Source organism: Ictidomys tridecemlineatus, chromosome 2, assembly GCF_052094955.1.
Source record: "Ictidomys tridecemlineatus isolate mIctTri1 chromosome 2, mIctTri1.hap1, whole genome shotgun sequence".
Classification (NCBI taxonomy): Eukaryota; Metazoa; Chordata; class Mammalia; order Rodentia; family Sciuridae; genus Ictidomys; species Ictidomys tridecemlineatus.
The window spans coordinates 30,147,058-30,173,513 of record NC_135478.1 but is presented as its reverse complement, the minus strand read 5'-3'; the positions used below and the strand labels follow the sequence as shown (position 1 = coordinate 30,173,513).

Sequence of the window (26,456 nt, the reverse complement as noted above, 5' to 3'; positions counted from 1 at the left end):
GGAGAACTCGACACCACCAAAACCAAAAATGAAGAATGTTTTAAGGAGAAGATGGTGGCCACTGCCAAATACTTCTGAGATGCCAAATGAGATAAAGACTGAGAAGTGTTCATGGGCTTTATCAACAAGGAGGTGTTCTTGGCAAGAGCAGTGTGACTTAGAGAGGTGCGGGTGGAGGCCAGATTGTGGTGAAGTGAGGATGTGGGAGGTGACAAAATGGAGGGAGGGAGTGTAGACAATCTTGAAAAAAAAAAGTTTGCTTGTGAAGTGGGAAGGAGAGAGACCAGGGAATAGCCAGGGAGTGAGAAGCCTGGGAGGTGGGAAGTTGGGGAAAATAGCAAGTTGTGTGAGAAGCATGAAATTAAACTGATGGTGTAGCTATGACCGGAAGAGGGATAGCACAGTGCCTAAGACAGCCCACAGAAATGTCTGTGGATACACTCACAGTGTGGATGAGTCTCGAATGAATTTTGATAAGGGAGAACAGCAAGTCTCAAAAGGCTACTTCTGACATGATGCCATCTGCACGACACCCATGGAAAAGACAAAAACTACAGGGCAGAAAATAGACCAGGGGTTTTCCAGGGGCAGGAGGGGCCATGAGTGGTTGGTTATGAAGGGGCACGGGGAAATTGGGAGGGAGATGAAACTGTTCTATATCTTATTTGTGGTGATGGTTGCATGACTTGTCAAAGTTCATGAAACTGCACATCAAAAGGAGTATACTTTACTGAATCTAAATTATAAATCAAGTTTTTAAAAAAATGGCTGAGAAAGAATGCTTACTAGAGAGGGCACTAGGAGTAATCATCTCCCCAAGAGTATTGCAGGTCACCTTTTAATTGTGTCCTATTGAATCTCAGACAAAGGTCAAGTTAGTGGTATAAAATCTTTACCTCCATCCCCAGCCCCTAAATGCTTTCAATCAAACTTCATATGAATGGACATCCTGCACATCTACAATACTGTGTTCCATGTGTGCTTCCTTAATTGATAACTTAGGATGACAAGCCTCACAACTCCAATTAGTACCCTGTGTATGAGCCTTTCTTTCCAAAGAAAAATAAAAATAAAAAGCCTTTTGCTGTATTCAATACATATTTCTTTTTTTCTTTTTTTTTTATTTTTGTACAGTGAACCCAGGGCACTCTACCACTGAGTTACATTCCCAGCCATTTTTATTTTTTTAATTTTGAGATGGGGTCTCACTAAATTGCTTAGGCTGACCTCAAATTTGTGACCCTCCTGCCTCAGCTTCCTGAGTGACTGGGATTGTAGGCATGCACCCCTGCACTCGGGTGCATCTTGGCCTTCTGCAATATTCTTTCCATTGTTTATGTTTCTGCTTTCTTTAATATCCCTAGAAAGAAGCATGCCCACTGGAGATTTCTCTCTACCCACCAAAATCTTACTCAAACTTTACACTCTGCATCAAAGTTCAAAGTTCTCATTTTTCTGTGAAATCCCTAAAGTCTGCCCCAAATTCACAGCATTTATCACATTCTCACTGGGACCTCTTTTCTCTTTTTCCAATGAAAATTTATCCTTCCAATTAGATTATGAATTCTGTTCAAAGCTGGGTCTTTATCTTATGTTTCTTTGTATCCTCCAGGGCTGAATATAATGCCTCACCAGTAGCTAACACTCAGTTAATATTTAATGACTGAATAAAGGCCAATTTAAAAACACACTTGCCAGAGGAGCTGTGGGCTCCAATGCAAACCAGGTCCAAAGTATTTCACAAATACAGAGAAGACCAAAAATATGCAATTATAAATATATAATTTGAATGGATAAGAAATACCATCAGCACTTTTGCCTTGAACATAACTATTCCAAGTTCACAGGTCATATAGACCTATTCTGTTGGTTTTCTCAAAGGAATATGACCAAAAATTCAGAATAAATAACACCACATTCAAAATCCTTTTAATATGAGTTCTATTTCCTGCTAATATAATTGGGAGGGTCTCTACCATATGCTCATTTGTTAGTAATCCAATTCCAACATGAAAACTGATCAGTGTCATAAAAGGTAATTTAGTGATTTTTTAGACGTATATGAAGAAGTTAAAGAGTGAAGATTCTAATGCTAGATTGCCTGCAATTTAGCTCCAGCTCAGATACTCACTAGTGAATGATATTGGGCAATATATTTGATCCCTGTATGCCTAATTTTTTCCCTCATCACTAAAATGGGACAGTAATTAGTACCTGTCTTTTAGGTTTTTAATTTTAATTTTTAGTTTTTAATTGACACTTAAAGATTGTACATATTTATGGGGTCCATGTGTTATTTCAATACTTATATACATCAAATAATGTTCAAATCAGGAAAAGCATATCTATCTCCCCAAGGATTTATCATTTCTCTGTAATGGAAATATTCAAAATCCTTTCTTTTAGCTTTTGTGAAATATATGGTACATTATCTACAGTCACCCTATTGGGCAATAGAATATCAAGGAATTTATTTCTCCTCTAACTGTAAGTTAACACCCCTTGACCAGTCATTCCCCATATCTGTTTCCCCCATTCACCCCAGGCTCTGTTAACCAACATTAAGGATTAAATGCGCAAATACATATGAGGTAGAACTTAGAACAGAGCCTAGCATGGAGTAAATACTCTTGAGAGTCAATGTTATTATTAGTAGTTTTAATAACAATTTGAAACTGAATTTGAGCTTGTATTTCAAACTTAGAATAAGTAATCGGTATCAGACAGGGATCAGATTTAATAACCCAAGGTTTCTAGTCTAAGCTCAGACAAGATTCTGGGAAGGAATGTTAGATTAATAAAAAGATATTTCATAGCCTTTTCAACCTTCTGTTTGATTTTTCACTTGCAATATGAAGGATATTTACAATAAAATAGAGAGGAGTTGGGGGATGAAACTTAGTGGGAGTGCTTATGAAGTATGGATGAGGCCTTCAATTCCATCCCAAGCAAAAGAAAGAAGGGAAGAGGGGGGGGGAGGAGTTGGGGAAGGAAGGAAGGAAAAATAAAATAAAATAAAATAGAGAAAACAGTATGTTTTAGAGTGTACAAATCATAGCAGCAGCAGATTATTTATAATCCATATTACTACCAAGGGCAGGAAGCTTCATCACTGTGTTTCAGAGCCTAATCTGGTTAAGCCCTGGAGTCTCAGTTGATCTCCCAACAAATGATGGCTGACAAAAGTCAGTCCTCAGGGAAGGTAAACACTGGGTGGGGATCAAGGAGGGAAATGACCCAAACACTGGTATCTGGACATCATCCCTTGAGACAAGGGTCCCTGGGAAATGAAAGCCTGCATTTTTCATTTTCCTTATATAAAGCCATATAGATATGGGAAAGATCTATTTTTCCCATTTCTGCCTCAGTCTCCCAAATGACTGAGATTATAGACATGCAACACTGAGCCCAGATTTTTCATACAGATAAAATTATTTTTACCTTTTCATTGATATCTGTAGCTTTCAAAACCACCTCTTCCATTATTAGCTTACAGGCCTCTTCAACAAATTTTTCTCCAGTTTTTGCATTTGTTGTAGGGCCATTCAGTACAACCCCATCTACAAGAACAGCACTCTTCTTATTTGGAACCATCTCTTGCCGATCAATATCGCCTAGAAGCATAAAGACAAATTGTGTTTGAGAGGTAATCTATTTATTTCATACAGTGAAACACAGGCAGGATGAAAAAAATAAAAGAAAAAGAAGGAAAAAAGAAACAGGATCACTACCCCAGCTCCAAGTGGTATATCTTCTTTTACTATATGAAGGTGCCATTAGAGGTATTGAAATCAACAATTTCTTATGGTACCCAGTGGCATGACAGAGCTAAGGAAATTTCATAAAGCTTATGATTTGTGGGTAAGTAAATCTACCTTATTATCTGTGCTACTCTATGCTAGGATGAGTTAGCACATAGAGTGAATGAAGCCTGTTCAGTATAATTTCAGGTCTGATCAGGAAGAGTGCATTGTATGCAACATTTCCCATGCTGAATGGTGATGAAGTTGCAAAAGTAATGTCTTCCATAATTAGAGATTTGGTCTACAAAACTATCACTCCTAAAAGAGAGTAGAATGTTTTCTGGTATTCCCAAATATATACCAATGATTGCCATCAGATCCCTTCCTTAGATACATTCCTCCTCCCTCCACAGTAGGGTGTGTGCTAAAGGGAGAGGAACTAGGCATTTGGAGAAGAGGCCTTCAAATTGTACCTGGAATCAACACCACCTTTATTTTGTAAGTAGCCCTTTGAAATATAAAGCCTATTTGTTCTAACTTTCAGAATCTGGTACACTGAGTAGATAAATCATACAACTGAGGTAGCAGGCTTAGGTCTACATTTCCCTAAGCAAATTAACTCAGCATTTCTGAGTCCTCAGAGGAAACTCTGTGCAGAAGTAAAGGAAATGGCACCTGGCCAGACACAGATTGTTTTCCTCAAGGAAGCAATAATGCACTTCTGCAATGGAATACCAAACTGAATTTTATAAAGTTCCATCCTGTATTTGATGTATCTGAATTACAGAAGGAACTGAGAGGGATCATCTGGTCACCTTCAAAAAAAGTAAATATTGAAATCTTCAAAGGCAAAGAGAGCTATCTGCTTTCTTCCTAAAAGACTGGCTTGCATAAGCATGTTTCTCTAAACGTAAGTACCCGTTTCCTTTAGGTATATGTAGTTCTTGGTCCGTTTCTCCATGAACTAAATGTCAACATCTGCACAGAAAAGTGGTTCTATTTTCCTTTCGTGAAGCATGCTGTTTAGCATCGGGGAGCATGGAGGAGCTCAAGAAAGGCAAACACAGCACACATCTTTTGAACACATGCATGGAAAGATCTTGGTAACATGGGCTCAGGACTGTTTCAGGTACACATTGCTGTATTGTAATTTGTTCAATTTAACCATGTGTCCTCTTTTAATAAGTTATTCTTAAGGGAAAAGGAGCAATATAAACACTTTACTAATTTTTTTATTGATTTTTTAAGAAAATAAATGACAGTGGAATGCATTACAATTCTTATCACACATATACAGCACAATTTTTCATATCTCTAGTTGTATATATGACCGTCTATGGTAGTGACAATGCTTTGTTAATGAGAGTCTTTCCCCTCCCTGAAACTCACAGCCAACTCCTGCAAAAAGAATGAGAAAAAAGTGAGTGGTAGGAGGGTGTGTGAGCCTGTCTTTAATAACGTTAGACTTTTCACATGTGCAGTTTTATAGCAGAAAGATGGGACAGAATGTGCACAGGATCGTACAACAGCGAGGGGGGTGACTAAAGGCTAAAAAGTCAACATGGGAATCTGTATCTCAAAAGAAAGGTTACTGCCTACTCAAAATAGCCCACCACAAAAATAATTCTGGCAATCTAATCCAGATTGTCAACCAATATTTATCACAAGCTCTGATTTGATCATATTCTCTTCTTTTTTAAAAATCAGTATCTGTCTCCTTCTTATAAGGTACTTTTGGTTGCAGAAATTTACAGAAACAAATTTTTACAGTGTTTTTCAGAATTGCACCTCTCAACATACCTTCCATCTTAAATCCACCTAGACATGCTGAGAGCCTATTCAAAACAAAACAAAACTCTCTAAATATATGTGTTTCAAATAATTCCATTCTTATGGAGGGCTGCAACTGTATTAGCATATACTATGCCTCAGATCATTTTTTTCCCTCCAAGTTGAATGTTCTGGTAAAATTCTGCAACTTTCTAAACCCTTTCATTTTGTTATTGACAACTACAAATGTTGCCCACAAAGGCACCAGATAAAACTGTCATGGGAAGAGCCTCCAATTTGGGGAAGACTGAATTGCAGCAAAGGCTCAATCTCGCATCCTCCTACTAAAGACAAACCATCCAGAAAACTCCAGCGATGAATTTCGGTTTCACCCTTCACTTTCACTTATCTTTCACTTGAAAGGATGCATTTGACAGGGTTTAGGGGCAAATGTTGAAGCACTAGAATTGAAATTTTAGATGGAAATGCTCTGAATCCAAAGGCACTTTCCCCTCAAAAAAAAAAAATGGTGTTTTTTTTGTTGTTTTGTTTTGTTATTTTTTTCAGGTCTTGAAAATAAAAATAGGAAAGAGGGCAATTATTCTGGGAACCTTGGTTATGTCAGTAGGCAGTGCTATTATTAAGCACACAGAAAAAGACTTTTTTAACCTCATTAGTAGGATTTCAGGCCTTTATTGCCCAGAGAATAACAGCAGCTCCAGCTCTTACCTCTCAGCCTGTCCTTGTCCCTCCCACCCCACCCCCATCTCATTTCTTCTTTCTCTCTGTCTCTCCCTCTTTCTCTCTCTCACACATACACACAGAAGATAAAATAAAAACTGTCAAACACCCACTTCCAAACAGAATAGCAATGAGATTTAAACCATCAATGTCTTCACATCCGTCAATTAAAGAAATCCCTATAACTCATATGATTAGGAGAAAAATACTAAGGCAAGTCTATGAAGAGGTGGGTCTGGATTATCTGTTTTCTCCATAGTTATGCTTCATTCTATTGCCAGATGTGATAATATGCCTCTGTTTCCCCTTCAGTTGTCTGGTTTGGGAAATACCTCTGGAGACCCTCTAACAGGCCAAACTGAGTCCTCTGAGGGTGCACATCCCGAGATTTCTTCTAGAGTTAATGGTGGTGTTTTTGAAGTCTTTTAACTGGAAGAATCTTCCAGGAACTGCCTGCTTCTCCTACCACCTTGGTCCAAACCATCATCCAGTGCTGGGATCACTGCAGTCGCCTCCCAGCTAACCTCCAGCCCCCACCCGCTCTCTTCATGACCTGTGGACTGTTATTATAGCAGCCCCTATGTCCCTGTGAGGTGATGTCAAATGATGACTCCTCTTAACCATTCACAACCGCTCATCTCCTCAAACTCAATTCCAAAATCCTCACAAAGACCTCCATGCCTCACAGGAGCCCATTTCAGCTTCTGATCTCCTCTCTTCCCAAGTCTTCTAAGCTCACCCAGCTCTTTCACCTTTGGTCTCATCACTATTACTTAATTCTATTCTTAACCATCAGTTTCTGAGGAGGCCTTCCTCGGCAATACTATATGATGCCATAATCCCCTCTCTCTACTACCTTCTTACTCTACCTTGACTCCAGAGCAGGGACCACCCTGTGACATGTGATACCTGGATGAATTAATGCATCTGTTTAAATCTCGGTCTCTCCAGAAAGGGTTAAGCTTGATGCCAACATGAGCTTGGATCTGCTGGTTTCACCATTTGTTTCTGCAGCACCCAGAACATTCCTGGTAGTTTGAAGGGGTTTGGTAAGTAGTTGCTAACTCTTAATCAAAAGACACTTGCTCCGGGTTCCTTCAAACAACCAGTGAAAATATGCTCTGAGATGCCACTGCAGGTTATCTGAAGGCCTCTCTGATTTGCCTACAAAGGGAGGAGCCTGGACCGAACCAAGCAGGAAACACCCTTGGCTGGGATGCAAAGACACAGAATAGAACTGATGGGCTTGAGAAGAGATGGAGTGGGGGCTGAAAGAACTTGGGAACAGTCAGGAGGTGTACCTCAGTCCATGGTCTCTGGATTAGTAAAGGAGACCACGCAGAAAAGACTCTCACTTTCATCCCCTCTTCTCTGTCTGCTCACTCTCCTTCTGTTCTCTCTCTCTCTTTTCCTTTGTGGGTCATTTGACTTCTGAAAATCAGTCCATCAACTATAGTCTCCACCCAGGAATCACACTACCCTCTGAAACTAGTCAATCCCTAAACACTTCCACTCCTGCATTTCTACCAATACCTCAAATCCATCCCTTCTAAAACTGTACATAAATCAATGTTTGCTTTGTTCGGAGGATGCACAACTCTCTCTTACTTCACAAACATTAAATCCAGCCTCCCGATATTGTTCCAAACATTTAGAAGTGGCCTTTCTCTTTGGCCAAGAATTGGATGAATGAATAGAGATGAAGCCTTAAAACAACACAGAGTGGGCACTCACTAAAGTTAGCTATCCTATAATATGAACTATCTCAAGAAATGTTAGTAATAATGTAGTAGACAGTAATAATACTTATTAAGTACAGAAATCCATAAAGGAATTTGCATGTGGTGGCAAGCTATGACAGGACAAAGGGAGGTCTTCTCAGAATGTTCACATGGCCAGTACAACAAACTCTACACCAAGGGGGCTGTTGAAGTGTCTTTTGTGGAAGAGGTAGATGAGGGGCCACAGTGGCCCCTGTGAAGAGAGAAGGACTCCTCCAAGTATTTGGGACACACAAGGGCTGCCAAGTAGATCAGCCCCCATTGGGTGGGCGCTTGTCCACACAGCTCACCCTGTCACTTTCCACTGTGGCTATCTGTGTAGAGGTTTTCTTTATTGTTTCAGATTGTTAACTCCTACAGGGAAAATATCCATGTCTCCTGTTGTCAGAGTTCAGTAAACTGGCTTTCACCAGCTCTCTGAGGATTGACTGGCTGACAGTATAGTTGTCTTAGAGGTCATGTCATCTAACCTTCTCAGACAACCCCCAACTCCCTTCCACATCCCAGCAGTCTAGACATTAAGAGACCTAAGTTCTGCTCAGTCCCTCCTGAGCTCTTTGATCCTGGGCCGACATAACTTGTCTATATCTCAGTTTCCTAATCTATACAATGAAAGAAAAGTACTGCATTAGCTTCTAGAAGTTCCTGGAGGAAGACGTAAAGATTCAGTTTCCCCGATTCCTACCCCAAAAGGATTCAGTTCTAGGTGGAGCACTCTAACTTATACCAATAATACTAAAATAGACTAAATAAAGTTCAGGTGGCTTTGGGAATCGACAATTCTGGAAGGAACTTATAACCTTAGAGGTCCTTCCCTCTTCAATTGTCTGGTTTCTCTCTCATCCTTAATGATCATGCATTCATTTCAATAAACATTTATCAATCTCCTACCATGTACCAAATAACAGATAAGGGACATAGACTGAAGCCTCCAATTGAGTAGCCCAAAGTCTCGCTGGCAAATGAAGCGCTGAACAATTATAAGACATGTATATAGTGCTTTTTATGTGCCAGGCTCTGTTCTAAAAGTCTAATGGATTTGACAAACTTAGTTGTAACAAAAATTTCAGTTAGTGACTCAGTTTTATAGGTAAGGAAACTAGGGCATGCAGGGTTTAATTGGGTTTAATTGATTTGCCCAAGGTCATAGTAGCAGTTAGTAGTGACACTGAGGTAAACAGGGTACTGTAGTTCTGTGAAGGAGCAGTAGGTTCTGTTTTAAGGACATCTACAACTCGCAAGACAATATTAGGGAGTTAACTGGCAACAGCAAGAAGAATTACACTCAGTTCCTGGCCTCAGTGACTAAGAGCTCAGAGGATTGAATGACTGCAGTAGAAGGTAGGAAGTGTCAATTTCCATGAGAAAGACCCCAAGAAAGCATTTTAAATGTAAATAATGTAGACATTTGGGGCTAAGGCCTGAACTTATAGGAGAAGCTGAGGTGTCAGCGAGGACCTCTGAATAGCAGACTTGTCTTCTAGAATATCTGTGTTAATAAATAGTAATAATTTTGAAACCTCATCACTTCTAAAACCGGTGACTCCACTGTCAGCTGGAATGGTCACAAAGCTTCTCCCAAGACTGACTTCAAATATGCATTTGTGTCATTTGTACAAGATTTTACAGTAAATGAGAAGACAAAACAAGTCTAACTTCTCTCTATCGGGACTCTAACTCAAATATGCAAAACTTCTATTAGTTCTCGTCTCAATTTCTCATTTTTACAGTTAAAAGTACTCCAGGTTTTTTCTCAGTAGTTTGCGATAGCCCATGATACTTACTGTGAGCCAATTTGCTTTTATCTTTAACACAACTCCAGGTAGGGCCTCACCAACCCTAAATAGAGTGAACTCATGGTTCCTGTCCTCTGGTTACCATGATTCTGTTAATGGGCTCCTATTAGCACCCCAGTGGATTCCAAAGCTGAAGCTTTGAACTAGGCAAATCCCGGCCCAAATTCTACATCTGCTGCTGTGAACATACCCATAATATTTAACTTCCATGAAATTCATATTTCTATTCTGGTAAATGGGGGAAATTGCTAGGCTATTACTTTGAGTCATTGAAGGGGTCAAAATGTGGTAATTCATGCAAGACACTTAGGAAAGTGCCAGAAACAGTGTAAAAGAACTCAATAAATGGTAACGAGGAAGGCGACTAAGTCCATATGGATTCTATTTTGGCATGCACAGATGCTATTGGCTCAGGTAGAGGTTATAATTAACAGCCTTCAGTTTTTATCAGAACATCTGCCAACAAGAGCAAAGTACCCCCATCCAAGGCTTTTTAATTGTTAAGAACAAATTAACAGTAGAAAAATAATGTTTGCTTCCCAAGGACAGAAAAGGAGAAACAATGGATCCAAAGTGAATCCCAGCAACCTGGTTGGGAGGCTAAGGAACTCTTCAGAAAATTCATGCAAAGACATTGGAGATCAATGAAGTCCTGAGGGTTGGGACTAGAGAGCCCAGTAGATCAGACCTGGAAAGGCTGAGAAGCAAAGTCTGGGGGGAAAGTTAGGGTGGTAAAAACCTATTGTGTATCAAGCACTCAGCCTGGTGCCTGGGGATAGAGAAGTAAACCATACAGAGTTCCTGTTTCCATGTAGCCAAAAGTCTAGACAAGACTGTTTAGGGAACCAAGGCAAAGGAAAATCAAAGTTAAAAAAAAAAATCAAGATACATCTCTCTGTTCAGAAGTTTTCTAAGTCAGGAGCCCCTCCTAAGCCCCTCCCTACCTCGTTTTATGGATATAGCCAGCGCAGTCAGACTCAGTGCAGTCTGCAGTCAGTGGTGTGCTTTTTCAAAGGCATGTTTGCATGCCTTTGAAAAGGCACACCACTTTTAAGCCATTTTGCTGAAAAATAAACATACCAATGAGAGGTAAATCTGTGGTAAACCTACAAAGAAGAAGACTACAGGAAATAAAAATTAAGAAATAACAGTGATGCAGGGCAGTTATTTGTGATTTGTGCAATGGCAAATTAGCTTCTCTCAACCTAGCCCTGTGGCTGGGGAGGATCAGAGAGCAGCAGGCTTGGGGGCTGAACAGCTTTCAGAGTGCAACAGCAGATACAAAGTCAAAGAAGAAAATGAACAAATGATAATACAACTTTAATTATCTGGAGAGGGGGGCCTACCTGCAAAAGGGGGAAAAAGAAATGAAAAAGAAAAGAGAAAAAGAAAACCTAAATCATTCCTTGAGTCCCATTTTAGGATTGAATTCTTCTTAGCTGAAATGCACAGAAAACAGATAGGTTTTTAATTTATACTTTTGTAAAATATTCATGGAATATCAGTTGAATTCCTACTATGTGCAAGACCTTGTGGCAAGTACTATGGGAAACTCAGATATAAATCAGACACACAGATGGTGACCTCAAAATCCAATAAGAATTAGATATGTTTGCAAATGCTTGGAATCCCACCACAGAAGAATAAAGTATGATCCTTGAGGTCAGACAAAACATGCACAGAAATTTCAGAGAAGAGTATTGCTTCTAAATGTGAGAAGCAGAAAGTTCTGGGCAAAGTGGCATTTGAGATGGCTCTTCGTTCAGTCACTCACACATACTTATTTACTGCCCAGTATGCACAGAACACCATGATGCATCTATGGCTGAGGAATGAACAAGAAGACAGGCCAATTTACATTCAGACGAGGTGGATGTGAGATGCAGGTAATAAAAATGCAAACAGATGAATCATTAGGATAATTGTAACTCTGATAAATGCTTTGAAGGAAATTACCTGACTTGATAAAATAAGGACAGGGAGCTATTTCAGATATGTTTAGGAAGAAGTATTTCTACAGACGAAATATTTGAATTAAGACATGAAAGAGGAGGAACAGATATGAAAAGAAATGGAAAGGAACTAGTCCACGAAGAAAGAGCAGACAATATAAATACTCAGTTAATTGATCTTTTTAATAAATAAATAAATAAATAAATAAATAAATAAATAAATAAATAAATAAATAGATAGATAAATAAAAAGATCAGCATGGCCCAAGTGCAAGGACAAGGGGAAGGAATAAAATGAGATTTGCAAAGACAGACTAGGAGCAGGCCAGGTAAGTTTGTATTTTACTATAAAAGAACAGGCAGTCATTTGAGAATTCAAGATAGAGGGCTGACATGAGCTAGTTTACATTACAGAACATTACTCTGGGGGCCGTGTAGAGAAGGGACTATGAGAAGATACACGTGGAAACAGAGAAATTGCTTGGAACGCTACTGCAATTGTTCAGGCAAGAGATAATGGTGAGTTTGGTCTGGAAATCAACCAATGGAGAAGTGAGTGAAGTGATACAACTGGGCAGACATTTTGGAGGTAAAACTAAAAGGACTTGCTGAGGAATTGTACATGGGGGTCAAGGAAACTAAAGAATCTAAGGTAGCTATCAGGATAGAGGTCTGAGTGATGGGTTGATGGTAGATGGTGGTGCACCCTATATTGACATAGGGCAACACCAGAAAAAGAGCAAGTTAGGCAAGGGTGGCATGTGGGAGATCAAAATTTTTGACTGATTCATAGAAACTGGTGATAACAGGGTGGAAACAAAGATCATGGCAAGGACATTCAAGACATAAAGGGATATTTGTGACATAAAAAGCAATGTTAGCCTGGCATGGTAGCGCATGCCTGTAATCCCAGCAGCTTGGGAGGCTGAAGCAGCATATCACAAGTTCAAAGCCAGCCTGAGCAACTTAGTGAGGCCTTAAGAAACTTAGCCAGACTATGTCTCAAAATAAAACATTTTGGGCCTGGGGTTATAGATCCGTGGAAGAGTGCTTGAGGCACTGGGTTCAATCCTCAGCACCACATAAAAATGAATAAAGAGATTGTGTCTGTCTACAACTAAAAAAAAAAAATTTTTTTAATCCAAAATAAAAAATTTTAAAAAGGGCTGGGAATGTGCTCAGTGGTTAAGCACCCCTGGGTTCAATCCCTTATACAAATGATAATAATAATAATAATAATAAGAAGAAGAAGAAGAAGAAGAAGAAGAAGAACAACAACAACAACAACAACAACAACAGCAGAAAAGTCTGTGTAGACATACATGAGTCCAGAATGCTTTAGGAGCCGAAAGAGAAGGCATGGAGACCAATCTTACAGAGAGTGCAGAGGCCCTGGCGAGTCTGATGATTAGGCCATAGGAAGCCACTTAGAACTTCTGACGGGATGAGAAGAGTGCTTTAGAAAGATGAAGTGGGTATTGGTGTGGAGTTCAGATGGGAAATCAAGAACTGGAGGCAGAGAGATGCAATGACAATAATACAGGCCAGGGAGAGGGAGAACATGAACCAAGCAGTAAACAGGATAGAGGTTTGTATTTATTTTGCACTTTCCCCTACAAGAACATATTGGAATGAGCCCAACCACTGCTCATGGAGAGGATAGCTTTTCTGTGCTCTACTATAATATTTGGGTGAAATAGAGAACAAAATAAGACAAGGGGAAAAATCATTCTGTGTGTCAATTTTTCTCTTGCAGAGCCCAGATAACTATATAACATTTCTGGGAGGTGGCATGTCCCCATCACCCAGAGTTTTATTTTATGAGATCCTGCTGGGTTAGCATGAGAGACACCCGACAGATGATTCAGATTCTACTGAAACCCCAAGTCGTCTCCTTAACAAAGGGCCAGGTCCATAAAAACCACCAGCTCCTCAGAAGGCCATCTCTGAACAGCCACAAAAATAGTTCTCTGGCGGTGGACACCGAGTGCTCCGTGAGCCATAAACCCTATTTTACTTTTTTTAATTTCAAAAATGGTCTTCTTTCAAGGACACCAGGCCAGCCATTAGAGATACCCTTCTGATCTTTTCAGGGGAGTTTTTCTGAGACATCTGTCCCAATTGTTTGAGCAAAGAGGACTTGACAATCTATACATGATGCTTGTCATATTATTGACAGGTCTCTAAACCACCCCTTGCCACCCCACCTTGAAATCTCATGGGTTTCTCTGATGAATAGCATTTATTTTGGAAGGCCTTTAAGGCAGTGGGCACCATGAGAAAATTGGACTTGGCATACATCCTGGGTAATGTCATGCCCATCCTTCAGCCCCAGCTGTGGATGATATGGGGATAGCTAGTGCATTATAGTACAGGACTTTTCCTGGGAGCTGTACTCACTCAACTTCCTGCTCCTCCTGGTCACCACCACTACCCTGTGAGTCACAGCATTTTCCTCCTCTGCAATCTCAGCTGTATGTCCTCAATTATTCCTCATCTTATTTCTTGTCTACAGATACACGTGAAATACTATATTTCACTCATGGCTTTATTCTGTTTTCTAAGCTGTAAGGCTGAGTGGCATGAATGCTCATTTTCCGTTTGCATGTTTATTTGGAGACACTCTTGGCCTAGTTAGCATTCCAAATGAAGCCATCCTTCCGCCAGGACCTGGTCTCTGTAAGACTCTCCATTGAGTGAAGAAAGATTACTTGTGTTGGAACCTCCAAGTATTCCATCTCTCCAGAGTTGCTTTGGTTCCTGTATTTTCCAAGATCTCATTAACCACCTTTCTCCAATTCCATGTGCTTCCCCAGATCCTCCCAATATACCCTCCCTCTTGGACAGCAGGAGTCATTCTGTACTATGTGAAACTAGAGAACCATGACTAATACTCTAAGTAACTTGGACTCTGTAGCTATTTACAACTAAGGAAAATTAAAACCATCTTGGCACTTAACTAAGCAAGTCTTGGAACAATGGGAGTTTTTCATCATTTTTTATTGTTCTCCAAAACTTAAAGGTCTTTCAGTTACTATCACAAAATAAGCAGGGTGTGTTTTTTGTTTTATTTTGTTTGTTTTCTGTTTTGTTTTAACATTCCACTTATGTACAATTCTGGATGCTTGAGGTCAAGGAATGTAGAGCCATCTTCATGAAAAGAGTGCAGGCCGATGCTGCCAAACAGAAATATAACTCAAGCCACAGATCCAAGCCACCTGGATAATTTTATCTTTCTCTTCTAGTTGTAGTTTAGCATAAAGAAAGCAAAACTATAACTCCACTTACAAAATAATAACAGTGAATCTTTTATGGTTACTTACAATGAACCACGTGCAAAGCTAGCACTTCATATGGCTCATTCCATTTTATTCCCAACACAATGTTTTGATGAAAGCATCTTCATTAATTCCACTTTCCAGATAGAAAAGCTGAGCCAGAAAGATGAAGAGAGTGGTCCAAATCATACAGCTAAGCAGTGACAGAGCCAGAATTGGAAGCCAGATAGCCAGAGTACAGATACCTTGTTAATAATTATCACATTCTGCTTTTGTTTCCCCAAATAGGCATGCAAGAAGATATTGCTTCCTGTGTCTCATCAACCACGCTAAACTATTTGGACACATATTTTGTACTCTTAAAGCAATAAGCAATTATCTGGGAAGTATGTATTAAATTGCAACGTGCTGCAATTTAATATCTAGTTTTAAAACCAATTTGCTCAAGTGTTGACTTCAGAATTTTAAATGTATTCCATTTAACCAGCAATTTAAGTGAAAATTTAAATAAATGCTATAAATGGGTGCCTAATTTGCATGATCTGTTGATTAACTCTGATGTGGGCCTCATCTGTGCCTAGGGTTGTAACTTATATCTAGGGCTTTGGCAAATCACTTTCTAGGCAAGAAAGGGGGCAGTTACTTTTAGTTCTTCTGCACCTTGGCACTCACCTGGGACATTCCTGTGTGGCCACCCTCAGATGCAGAAAACCCACCAAAACTCCTTGGTGAAGTTACTAAATATGGTTGTAAAAAAACAAGGAGAAACTGCTTAGAACAGCAATAAGATCTCTCCAAGGGGTATCTTTAAATACAAAGTGGTTTAAACTGCCTTCTGAGAAGACTACTCTGTCACTCCCAGGGATAATGCACAATTGAATTGTGAGTACCCAGAGGGGCCAGAGCTGAATGGCTCAGTGAAGTCAGGCAGAGGCCAAGGATGTCACCAACATCTTCCTTCTCATCTTTTACATCATGCAGAATAAAATAAGAGCAAATCTTCTAAAACTCTGTTGCTGCCTGAGAGCCACCATAGTGATAATAGGTGGTGTTCCTCCAGTGACCAGCATGGGAACTCTGGGGGAGGTACACGCACCTGCACCTCTGTGCTGCCCTGGTGTTGAGAGGTAGAGCATTCACAGAATAGCCCATAGCAGATGGCAACCACACTGGCATGGGTTATCCCTCTCAACTGAGACCCATCGAAACAGGAGTTTGGATCCATCTAGAATACACTCCAAGATTTTTTTTTTTTTTATCAATTATGTGTAGGAACTTGGGACCATATAGAGCTTTACAAACACGTATAGATTATTTAGCCAATGTTCTCCCTTTGAGTTTGTGGGAACTGGGGTTTAAGGGTACAGGGCTGTTGATGTTCATGGAACTCCTGCTCCAGGTCTACCGCATCCACTAAGGATGGTCCACACTCCACCCCTCAAGAGCATCTTGAACTATTTATTTCATGTCATCATAGTCACCACTTATTTTGGGTTATGTGTCAGATTTCTGGCAAGACTCTTATAAATAGCTGGGCACTTATCCAATACAACAACCCCATAAAGACACAAACAACTAAAATGCACTTGGATTAAGCAGGAAGATAAATTATTGAGAGGGCATATCAGTTATCTCTAGTTGTATTAAAAATGGCTCCCGAATTTAGTAGCTTAAAACCAAAATAATATGTTCATTCTTAGGTGCTGGCTGGGTGATTTTGCTGGTCTTTCCTGGGCTCACTCACATCACTGTATTCAAATTGCTCACTGTCTCAGAGCAGAGCTCAGTGGGGAAGACTGAGGTGGCTGAGCCTCTCTCTCTCCATGTGGGCTTTCATTATCAAATAGATTAGACTGCTCTTGCTCACAAATTTGAAGGCAGCGAAGGAAGAAGTTACAGAGACTCTTGAGGTTTCAGATAAGATGTCACACAACCTCACTCCTGCCACATGCTACTGGTTAAAGCAAATCACAAAGACAGCTGGATTCAAGGGTACAGGAAAACAGCTCACCTCCTGCTGACTGATGGCAATGTCCAATTGCCCGGTGTGCTTGCAGGGAAGGAGGACCTTTGAAGCCATGTTTGCAATCTGTCGCTCCGGCCTCTAACCATAAATCATCCATTTTCTTCTCATCCACAAAATACGCCCCTTTCCATCCTGAGATCTCCAAAACTCTTGGATCCCATTATAGAATTAAGTCTCAAAATTCAAGAATTCACATCTGAATCTGCCTGCAGGCAAATAAGGCTGCTCAGCTGCAGCTGATCTCGGTCCAGCAACCCACAAACTAAAAACACAACACCACGCCCGACATACAATAGTGATTCAGGACATAGCGACACCACAGAACTCCCAGGAAAGACCGGGAGGCAGAGGGCAATCACCAGTCCATCGCAGTTCTGAAATCCAGCAGGGCATGCATGGCACATGGTCAACAGGGTCAAGTTCTGCCTTCTGTGGTGGTTTCCTAATCCATTTTTTTCTGTGTGGCTCTTGGCTCTGCCTTCTGGCAGAGGTGCAGCAGAGGTACAGCCTCTCCAACAACCTCTAAGGTCAAATACGGTAATAGGTACCCGTAGGCATGCCAGCAGGCTAAGGCTGGTCCTCCCTCTCTTCTTCCCTTATCTCCATGCTTGGATGTTAAGCCACAGACAGGCCAGTTACCCGGAGGAAACAGCTATCTTTCTCCAGCCCCTTTCACAGTCATGGTTTGTCAATCAGACATGTCTGGAGTCCCAAATTCCCCCGATAAGATCCAACTTGGCTGCTCTTGCCAGTTCTTCTGTCAGGCTGATTAGTGACTGTTCTCTGATTTCCAAGTCCCCTTACAGACCTTTTTTCCTTGTTAGATATTATCATTTTTGTCTAAAGTCCAGTTCCTTATTCCATTATTCTCTTTACTTGGATATTTTATTGTATTTAATCTTCACAACAGCTGTACAAATTACATACTAACATCTTCATTTTACACTTGAGGACACTGAGACTCAGAGGAGTTAGGTAACTTGCTTAAGGCTACATAGCTAAAAAACCCAAAAAGGTATCATTTGCTTGTTTCTGTGTTGCAAAGACTCTTATGGTTGCTAATTTCATGGCACCAATCCTTTAACATCTGGCTTACAGGGCTGGAGGTGCAGATGGACAGAGCATTTGCCTAGTATGCATAAGACACTGGCTTCCGTCTCCAGCACCAAAAAGAGGGGAAAAAAATAAGGCTCAACAATATTTCTGAAGGTTGAACACTCTCAGGAGCTGGAGCTGGTCTGAGGTGGTTTCAACACTCCTCTGAATTAGGAGCTAGGAAAACATCAGCTCATCACTGACAACGCAGCAATAGTTATCAGGGACATGGTGGGGTGGCTGGTCAGCTGACTCATACATGTGCCTATATGGGAGCCGGCCAGCTTCCCAGGCCGGCCATCTTTGTGTCTTTGCCTGCGGTCTTTCTATTTTGATCAGAAGCTTCTCTTCCTTCTCATATGTCAAGTCTGAAGCTCTGAAAAGTTAATACCACATCTCATCATCCCTTAAACAGTAAGTGATAGTAATGAATGTATAAACCAGGAGTCACTTGTCCTTCAGATGGGACAGCTCTGATGTGTGTGCTCTTCCCTAACACCTGGGGTTATCTAGCGAGATCAGGCCTCAGTTACCTTCAGTGACACTTTACTTTATCATGCACCCTTTGTTGGCTACTTCCTTGGGATCACTTTACCAAGTAACTATTTACACTCAAATCCTCCATTCAGAGTCTGCTTCTGGAAAGCCCAAATCTAACAAACAGTTTCTACTTTTCGAATGCCAGTGAACCAAAGAGATGCTGTTTTAGGCTCATGTATGTTTGGTCATTTTTTTTTTTTTGGCAGTATTGGGGATTGAATCCAATCTTATTTTGAGACAGGCTAAATTGCCAAACCTGGCCTTGAACTTGTGATCCTCCTGCCTCAGCCTCCGTAGGAGCTGGAGTGTGCAGTCCCATTCTTGCTTGCATAAATCTTAATGACACCCTATGAGGCAAGTGTCATACCCAGCTCTACAAATATGGAAATGAAGATCAAAGTGATTTCTTAATTCTATGGAGATCACAGAGCTGGCAGAATAAATAACAGAGCTAATATTCAGACTACGATTGATTTCATTGTCTCTTCTTCTTCCACTAAACTATGCAGCCTCTTGCACCCAGGAGAGTGGACTTACATATGAAACAATAAAAGAACAATTAACTGCTGTGCTGACATACTGTATTGAACTCTTCGAGGCAAAACTGTCATCACACTTACATTCCACAATTACTTTCTAAAATTCTCCTTTGTTGTGCCATCAACCTGAAAAATAAGGACACTGACTAATTTTACAAAATCCAATTGTTCATAGATTTTCCTTCTTCTCTTTCTCTATTTCATACAAATTAGGTAGTGAAATACAACTGGGCTGATGGCATCACAGAATATACCAGGATGAAAATGCATATGAAGGAAATATGTTGCTTGGGTGTATTTCTTTGGCCTGCATAGCATTGAAAGAACACATATATCATAAAATACCAGCTAAGTCTCTATTGACTTTATAAGTCAATACAAAGTATTAGGAGATCAAACAACCCAACATCCAGAGTGCCGAATTGGGAATAGTCTTATCAGCTAACAACTTCAAACAAAGGGAGCGGTGCACAATATATTTAATGGGCAAAAACTAGAGTGTGGAAATTAAAAGTTTGTTGATGCTGTGGCTAAATCATCAAAACGGATGTTAATATTAATGATGGCTGACTAACATCAAGTAATTTAGATAGTTGTTCCAAAATATTTAGGATTAAGCAACTTCTGAATGCTGAAATTCTTAGCCGTGCACCAAGAAGTCTCAGATGCTAGTGGAAAGAAACATAAGTTCCAAGTCTGATTTAATCAGTATCTTGCAGGGTTGGTTTCTTACTTTTAATTAGCTGCCTTCACGATATGCAAATAAAGAAGGTTCTGAAATCTGGGGTGGGAGAGTCTTCGCCCTGACTCTGACCCTAAGTAGCTCTGTGACTGAAAGTACTTGAACTTCCCTGGTTGATGCTCTCAGTCAAATGATGCTCCACAGGAGGCCATGACCCTCTCACAAGAATCCCACCGCTAATGCCCATTTTTCAATTAAATTATTCTTCACATAATTAATGCAGATCACATTCTATCACTTCTAAAATGGTCTTCATCACTGTTCTGAAGAACCACAAGCTTCCTGAAAAACCAGGAACTTCATGGAGGTGGCTCAGGGCAGGAAGTAGAAGAAGCAGGGGAGAAGATGAACATATGCTATTCAGGCCCATGAATCTTACTTTAGCTGTGGAAATGCTACTTTATCGCGAGTCTCACTATATTATTATGTTTAAATAAAGAGTTTGTAGGCAGAAATGAATATATGAACACCTTGGTTTAAAGCAATAAGATGACTGATAGACATTTGTCACCCATCTTTTTCCCTCTTAAAATATGGAGAACTGATCTACTAAACTCACTTACCACAGACCCTTCCACAGCAGATCCAAGACCAGCTTTGCACATATTTCTCTTGGACACCTGAATTCTCCAAAGACAGTGCCAGTGGCTGGCACTGGCCACAGAGATGACTGCATTTATTTTAAGCCTATTTGTGGTGCCATTACTTTTATGCCACTAAGGTACTCAGAGAAGATATTGTATCTTTGTTTCGATCTCTATTTAATCTTGCCTTCCTCATGAGTTCCCATTGCTGGAGAGAGGTAACAAATTTACTTTATTGAGTCCAATCTGGTTAAAACTGGATCAGATATAATAAATTAAAAGGTCCTTTTAAGCAATGGTCTGCTTTTCTGTTTGAAAATGTTTGATATCTCAGATATCCACCCCTCTCTTTCCTATTACTCTTCTTGACAGCTTCTCGGTACACAAGGAGAAAGGACTGTCTCACTCAAGTGCAGGGGGAAGGAAGAGAGGTGGAGCCCCTGGATTCACCACACTGGCACCTTCCTCTCTGGACAATATCTCTTGTATACATCATTTCTCCTTCCCCACCTGGTGGTCATGGCTGAGCACACTTGTGTTTTTTTTTTCTCTCACCTTGGCCAGAGGATGGCAGGACTTCCTGGCTGAAGTAGCTTCACCTTGGCTCTTGGTGATGGGGTAGTTCACTCTGGGCTTATGCCCATGACTTCTGTCTCTATCCTCATCAAAGAAGGACCCCTGGGAGAATCAAGGGGACTTGATTTAACCATCTTCTAAGATAAAGGGATCTTTCTGAATCACTATCTAAGGTGCTCAAGCAAAGCGCTCTCTCTCTCTCTCTCTCTCTCTCTCTCTCTCTCTCTCTCTCTCCAACTTTGGTGAGCCACCATCTTGGCATTGACCAGGCTACAAAGCGGCGTGGCAACAATCTGTTGTTGCCTTCCATGCTTCCATAAAACTACCACACGCACTAACCGCTGGCTTCTCGCGCCTTCCATTGAGCCCAAAGTAATCTGACATGGAGACTGTGTTGTATATTCACTTGCCTCTTTCCTGCCTCAGTTTTTCTCTTCCCATTATCACCTCAAGCCAGAAATGGAGAATTTTTATGGATTTCTTCTATGTCAAATATTCATTTTTTTCTTGACCTCAGCCCCATGGATAACATGAAAGATGCACCAGAGTCTATTCTCTGGACTGTGGATCAGACCCCATAATTTTCTCTATCAGGCTTAGTGGGTTAAAGGGAAAATGAAAGAGTTTAGAAATGCCACCTCAAGGCAATAGCATGGCTTATAAAACCATCACTTTGTTTTGAAACTCCTGTTTTGACTTCTGGGATCTAAACAGCAACTGTCTTCCTCTTTGCATTCTACTTACAAGGCTCCTAATCTCTCCCAGGCAGAGAGCTGCTTGCAGAGGGGAGCAGGTGCTCAGAGAGGCAGCAGAAGAAAAACACAGTAACATGTTCACGAACATGATATTCAAAAATATCATGTCCATGGGTTATGGTACAAGCACAGCAACTCTGCAAATACACTAAGAACTGAGCTATAAACTCAAATAGGTAATGGTTATGAATGTAAACACTATCTCAATAAAGTTCCTTAAAAGTCACTTAAGGTGGAGAAAGGAGTGAAACAGAATTGCCTACCCCCCTGTAAGCTGTACTACTGAGTCTCAGTGGTGCTATTCATGGGAGCAGTGGGAATAGAGAAGGAAAGGGACAGGCACTGTGCTCTCCCTAGGTTCAGAGATTCGTCATACTCCCAGTGTGGTTTAGTGAGTCGAAAGCTGTAATTTTCCTTCAAGCTGGGACTTAATCTGTTAACTCTGGTTACATATGTGTCTTCAGCCATAAAATGTTATCAGTTTCTTCAATTCCTGAATGTGAATTGTAACTATGCAACAATTACAGAAACATTTACATAAAATTTTTTTTTTTCATTTTCATACACTTGGTATAGAAGCTTCTTATCTAGCAAAACCAAATATCTGGGACACACAAGAGAATACAGGAGAATGCAAAAACAATATGACAATGTCGATGCAACAGACACCTATTATCTCCTCTTACGGAGGCTCTTCACGTCCCACATACCGGCAATCTACATCACATGCAGCACAATCCTATCCTCTTGTGGCTTAAACTCCAGAAGATGACATGATGCTTAAGCTTGTTAAAAGCAATACATTACAAGAGGCATAGCGAGTGATGCTCAAAGATGCTACTATGACTAAGAGAAGAAAGTATAGTTGACACAGTAGATTGTACTGAAGGAGACAGCAATGATATAAAAGAAGATACATGGACCATGAATAGCAATCTAAGGGACAAGCAGCAGGACACCTCTCCGAGTATTACAATATGATCAGTGCTTACGTTGACAATGCCAAGATGCACACACAAAGGTTAAACTTGCTCAGGGAGTGCTAATGTTTGTTGCCTCTACAACTCAAGTGGAAACTCAATTGTCAATGTGATGGTATTTAGTGGTAGGATCTTTAAAGAGCTCATTAGGCCATTCGGTCCCCTTCCTTATGTGTGGGACTGCTGATGTTATAAAAGGGCAAGTTCAGCCCTCTTCCTCTCTTTTGCCTTCTGCTTTCTGTCTCCGGGTTATACACCAAGAAGGCCCTCACCAGTTGAGGACCTCGCCAGTTGAGTTGTGGGGGTCTTTTACATATTCTTAACATTAAATCCTTGGCAGATATATGGTTTGTCAATTTCCTTCTATCCCATGCGTTGTCTTTTCTCTGTTGGTTATGTCTTTTGATGTACAGAATATTTTTAGTTTGATGTGATCCTATTTATCTATTTTTGCTTTTGTTGTGAGCTTTTGTTGCCCTATCCAAGGAGTCATTGCCAAGTCCTATGTCATGGAGCTTTTCCTGTTTTAGGAGTTTTATAGTTTGGGCTTTTTCATCTAGATCTTTAATCTGCTTTGAGTTAATTTTTGTATATGGTGTAAAGTAAAAGTCCAACTTTGTCATGTAAATATCCAGTTTCACAAACCTATTTATTGAAGAGATTGTTCTTTCCCCATTGACTGGTCTTGTTGACCTCATCAAAGAGCATCTGTCCAAACATGTGAAGGTTTATTTCTGAGCTCTCTAATATATTCCTTTCATTATGTCTGTCTATATGCCACAATACCACTGTTTCAATTATTTTGTCATTGTATTATGTTTTCAATTCAGAAAGTGTTACTTAGCTTTCCTTCACTACAACGAATACATGAGACAAATAATGTAAAAGCAGGAAAGATTTAGTTAACCTCACTGTTTCAGTGCTTTCAGTCCACCAGCTGGTTCCATTAATTTGGGGCTAAGGCAAAGCAGAACATTGAGGTGGAAGGGCATGGCACAAGAGAACAGAGAGAGGAAGGGACCAGGGAAGAGACACCAGGCAGCCACCATGCATCCACTCTCTCCAACCAGCTTTCACAACCCACGGTATTCAACATCTCCCAGTGATCATTCAGCCATGAATCCCTCAATGGATTAATTCACTGACGGGGTCAGAGCCCTCATGATTCAATAACTTTCCAAGAACGTCCACTCTGAGCATGGCTGCAATGGGGACCAAGCCTTCAACACATGCGCTTCTGGAAGAACATTCCAGAACACAGAAGTGTGAGTCCTTCCACTTTGTTTTGGATTTTATTTTGTTGTTGTTTTGTTTTGTTTTCAAAACTGAAATTTCATATAAATTTAGGAGTCATTTTTTAAAATTCTACCCCAAAATATCATTGGCATTTTAGTAGGAATTGTGCTGGATCTGTAGGCTGCTTTGGGTAGTATAACTATTTTAACAATATTTTCTTCCAATTCATGAACACAGGATGTCTTTCCAATTATTTGTGTCTTTCATTTATTTGAGCAATGTTTTATAGTTTTCAGTGTTCAATTCTTCCACCTTCTTGATCAGATCTATTCCTAAGTGTTCTTTTTGATACTACTGTAAATCATGACTTTTAAAAATAAAAGTTTAAGTGCTTGACTTTTAAGGAGATTAGCAATGAGACAGCCAGCTGTGGAAGAGACCGCTGATAACCCACAGGAATTAGTCCACTTTATTCTAAATATCCTATTTACTTACCCAACTCCAAATGCACCCATGTCTCAGTCTACACAATCTTCCATTCCACAGTCAATAAGAAACCATAATTGGTCCATAAAGATGTATTCCATATTATCCTTTTCTGTCTGAGAACCAAAACTAGCTGGGTACCATTCCCAGCTTGAAGTGCCTTAGCCACAGTAATCACAGACCAGATAATTTTAAGTAAACGACTTAAACCCACAGCTGGGATTTGGTAGAACATCATGCCTGCCCCTTGACAATCTTGTTCCATGAGAACTTTGCAATATTGTTCATAAAATGAGAGTCAGGCAAAAACCCATAGTAGAGACTCTGAGATTCATTTCCTGAGCAATCTGCAGCACAGCTTTTAAAACAGTGGTGGCACAAATAGGACCAACTACAGTTTCCTAAATCCACCAGAGATGAAATCTGTCTCTGTATAAGTTTAGGAAAACATCTACCTCAATCACTGTAACTTAGCCAATAGAAAAAAATTTCTATCTCCCATAGTATATTTTTCTATTGCATTGCCTACCTGAGTTGCTTCAGTTCCGAGCCAGAAGAATCTTAAAAACAATTGCCCCTTTTCAATTACTCTCTTAAGAATGATAGAAGTCAAAGGTTTTCCCACCTCATTATACAGTGTGTTTGTTATTTTGTTTGGAGGATTTACTTTAACTAAGCTACATTTAGAAACATACTCCCCACAGAGTGCCATGCTTATTTATCCCTACAATTCAAGGCAATAAATATTTATTGAAAGAGGAATGTAGGACATAACTTGCCTTCAATGTGCCAGGTATTTTTATATAAGCTCTACCCATGAATCCTCACAAAAATCATGAAGTAAGTAATGTCCCTCATAGCCTCACTGTATTTGGTGTGTGAATGGACCTCACTCTATTATTCACAAATTGAGCTTCAGTTTACCTGAAATCAAAACTCAAAGCCTGGCTTTCCCCGCTCACAGCCCTAATAGCAGCCCACGGTTTGCCCAACAGCAGGTATTGGATTCCATTCAATTGTTTAAGATGGCCATTTGTCAAAATGTTGAATATTTCCAGACATTGCATTTCCAAGAACTCATACTTTTGATGCACTCCTGGGCAAATTTTCAACTTTCTAATATGCCTTACAATCCTTTTCCAGAATGGTAGTTTTCCCCTAATTTTTTTCTTCTCTATTTTTAATTAATTTTCAGCCAATTGCTTTGTGCTCTGTCTTGTTTATTATAAAACAAATTATTGAAACAACATAAGTGTTCAGTAATGGGAGATTAATTAGAACAATTTCAAAATCCAGTATAAGGATATTTTGGGACAATAGAAGTGACATTCATGCCTGTTTAAGAAAGATGAAAACCAACCCAAATGAATACAACGGGAAAGTCTGGACTAAAATGAATGAGAAAAACATTTAAGCAAACAAAAACCCCATCCCAAGCCTCTTCTTCCACATTTTTTTCCTTTTGTAAAAAGGCAATGCAGATTCACTACAAAAAATGCAAACAAGCAGAAGGAGCTAAGAAAAATCCATGATCTATCCTATCATCCACAAGTAGCTTTAATCCCTAGATACATATTTTTTTCAGTTCCAGTTCCCTATGTATAAATGGATTATTATTTTCCAATTATTACTTTCCATAGAGCTCTTGCTCTATGCACTATTTTGCAATTTACTATAATTTAAATAATTCTCAACATGTCCATTTTTCAAACAAATCCTTATTTCTAAATAATTCATACCCACTAATGCTTTATGATGATAGTGATGATGATGATGATGATAATGAGAAAAATAATTGCTTAAAAATTAATAGATACAAAAACATAACAGAAGAAA

The 26,456-nt window shown here is 39.9% G+C and overlaps 1 protein-coding gene across 13 annotated transcripts in view; it reads right to left on the bottom strand.

Moving 5' to 3' along the window:
* Gadl1 (glutamate decarboxylase like 1) overlaps nucleotides 1-26,456 on the bottom strand; it is a 494,905-nt gene that overhangs the window by 129,565 nt on the left and 338,884 nt on the right. For 12 of the 13 annotated variants that reach the window (XM_078038250.1, XM_078038249.1, XM_078038239.1 and 9 more), the window contains one exon: nucleotides 3,442-3,614. In XM_078038250.1, coding sequence (XP_077894376.1) covers nucleotides 3,442-3,614 — 173 coding nt within the window. Of the gene's footprint in view, nucleotides 1-3,441; nucleotides 3,615-21,142; nucleotides 21,266-26,456 lie in introns of all 13 variants that reach the window. The other variant, XM_078038246.1, reaches the window with a different exon arrangement.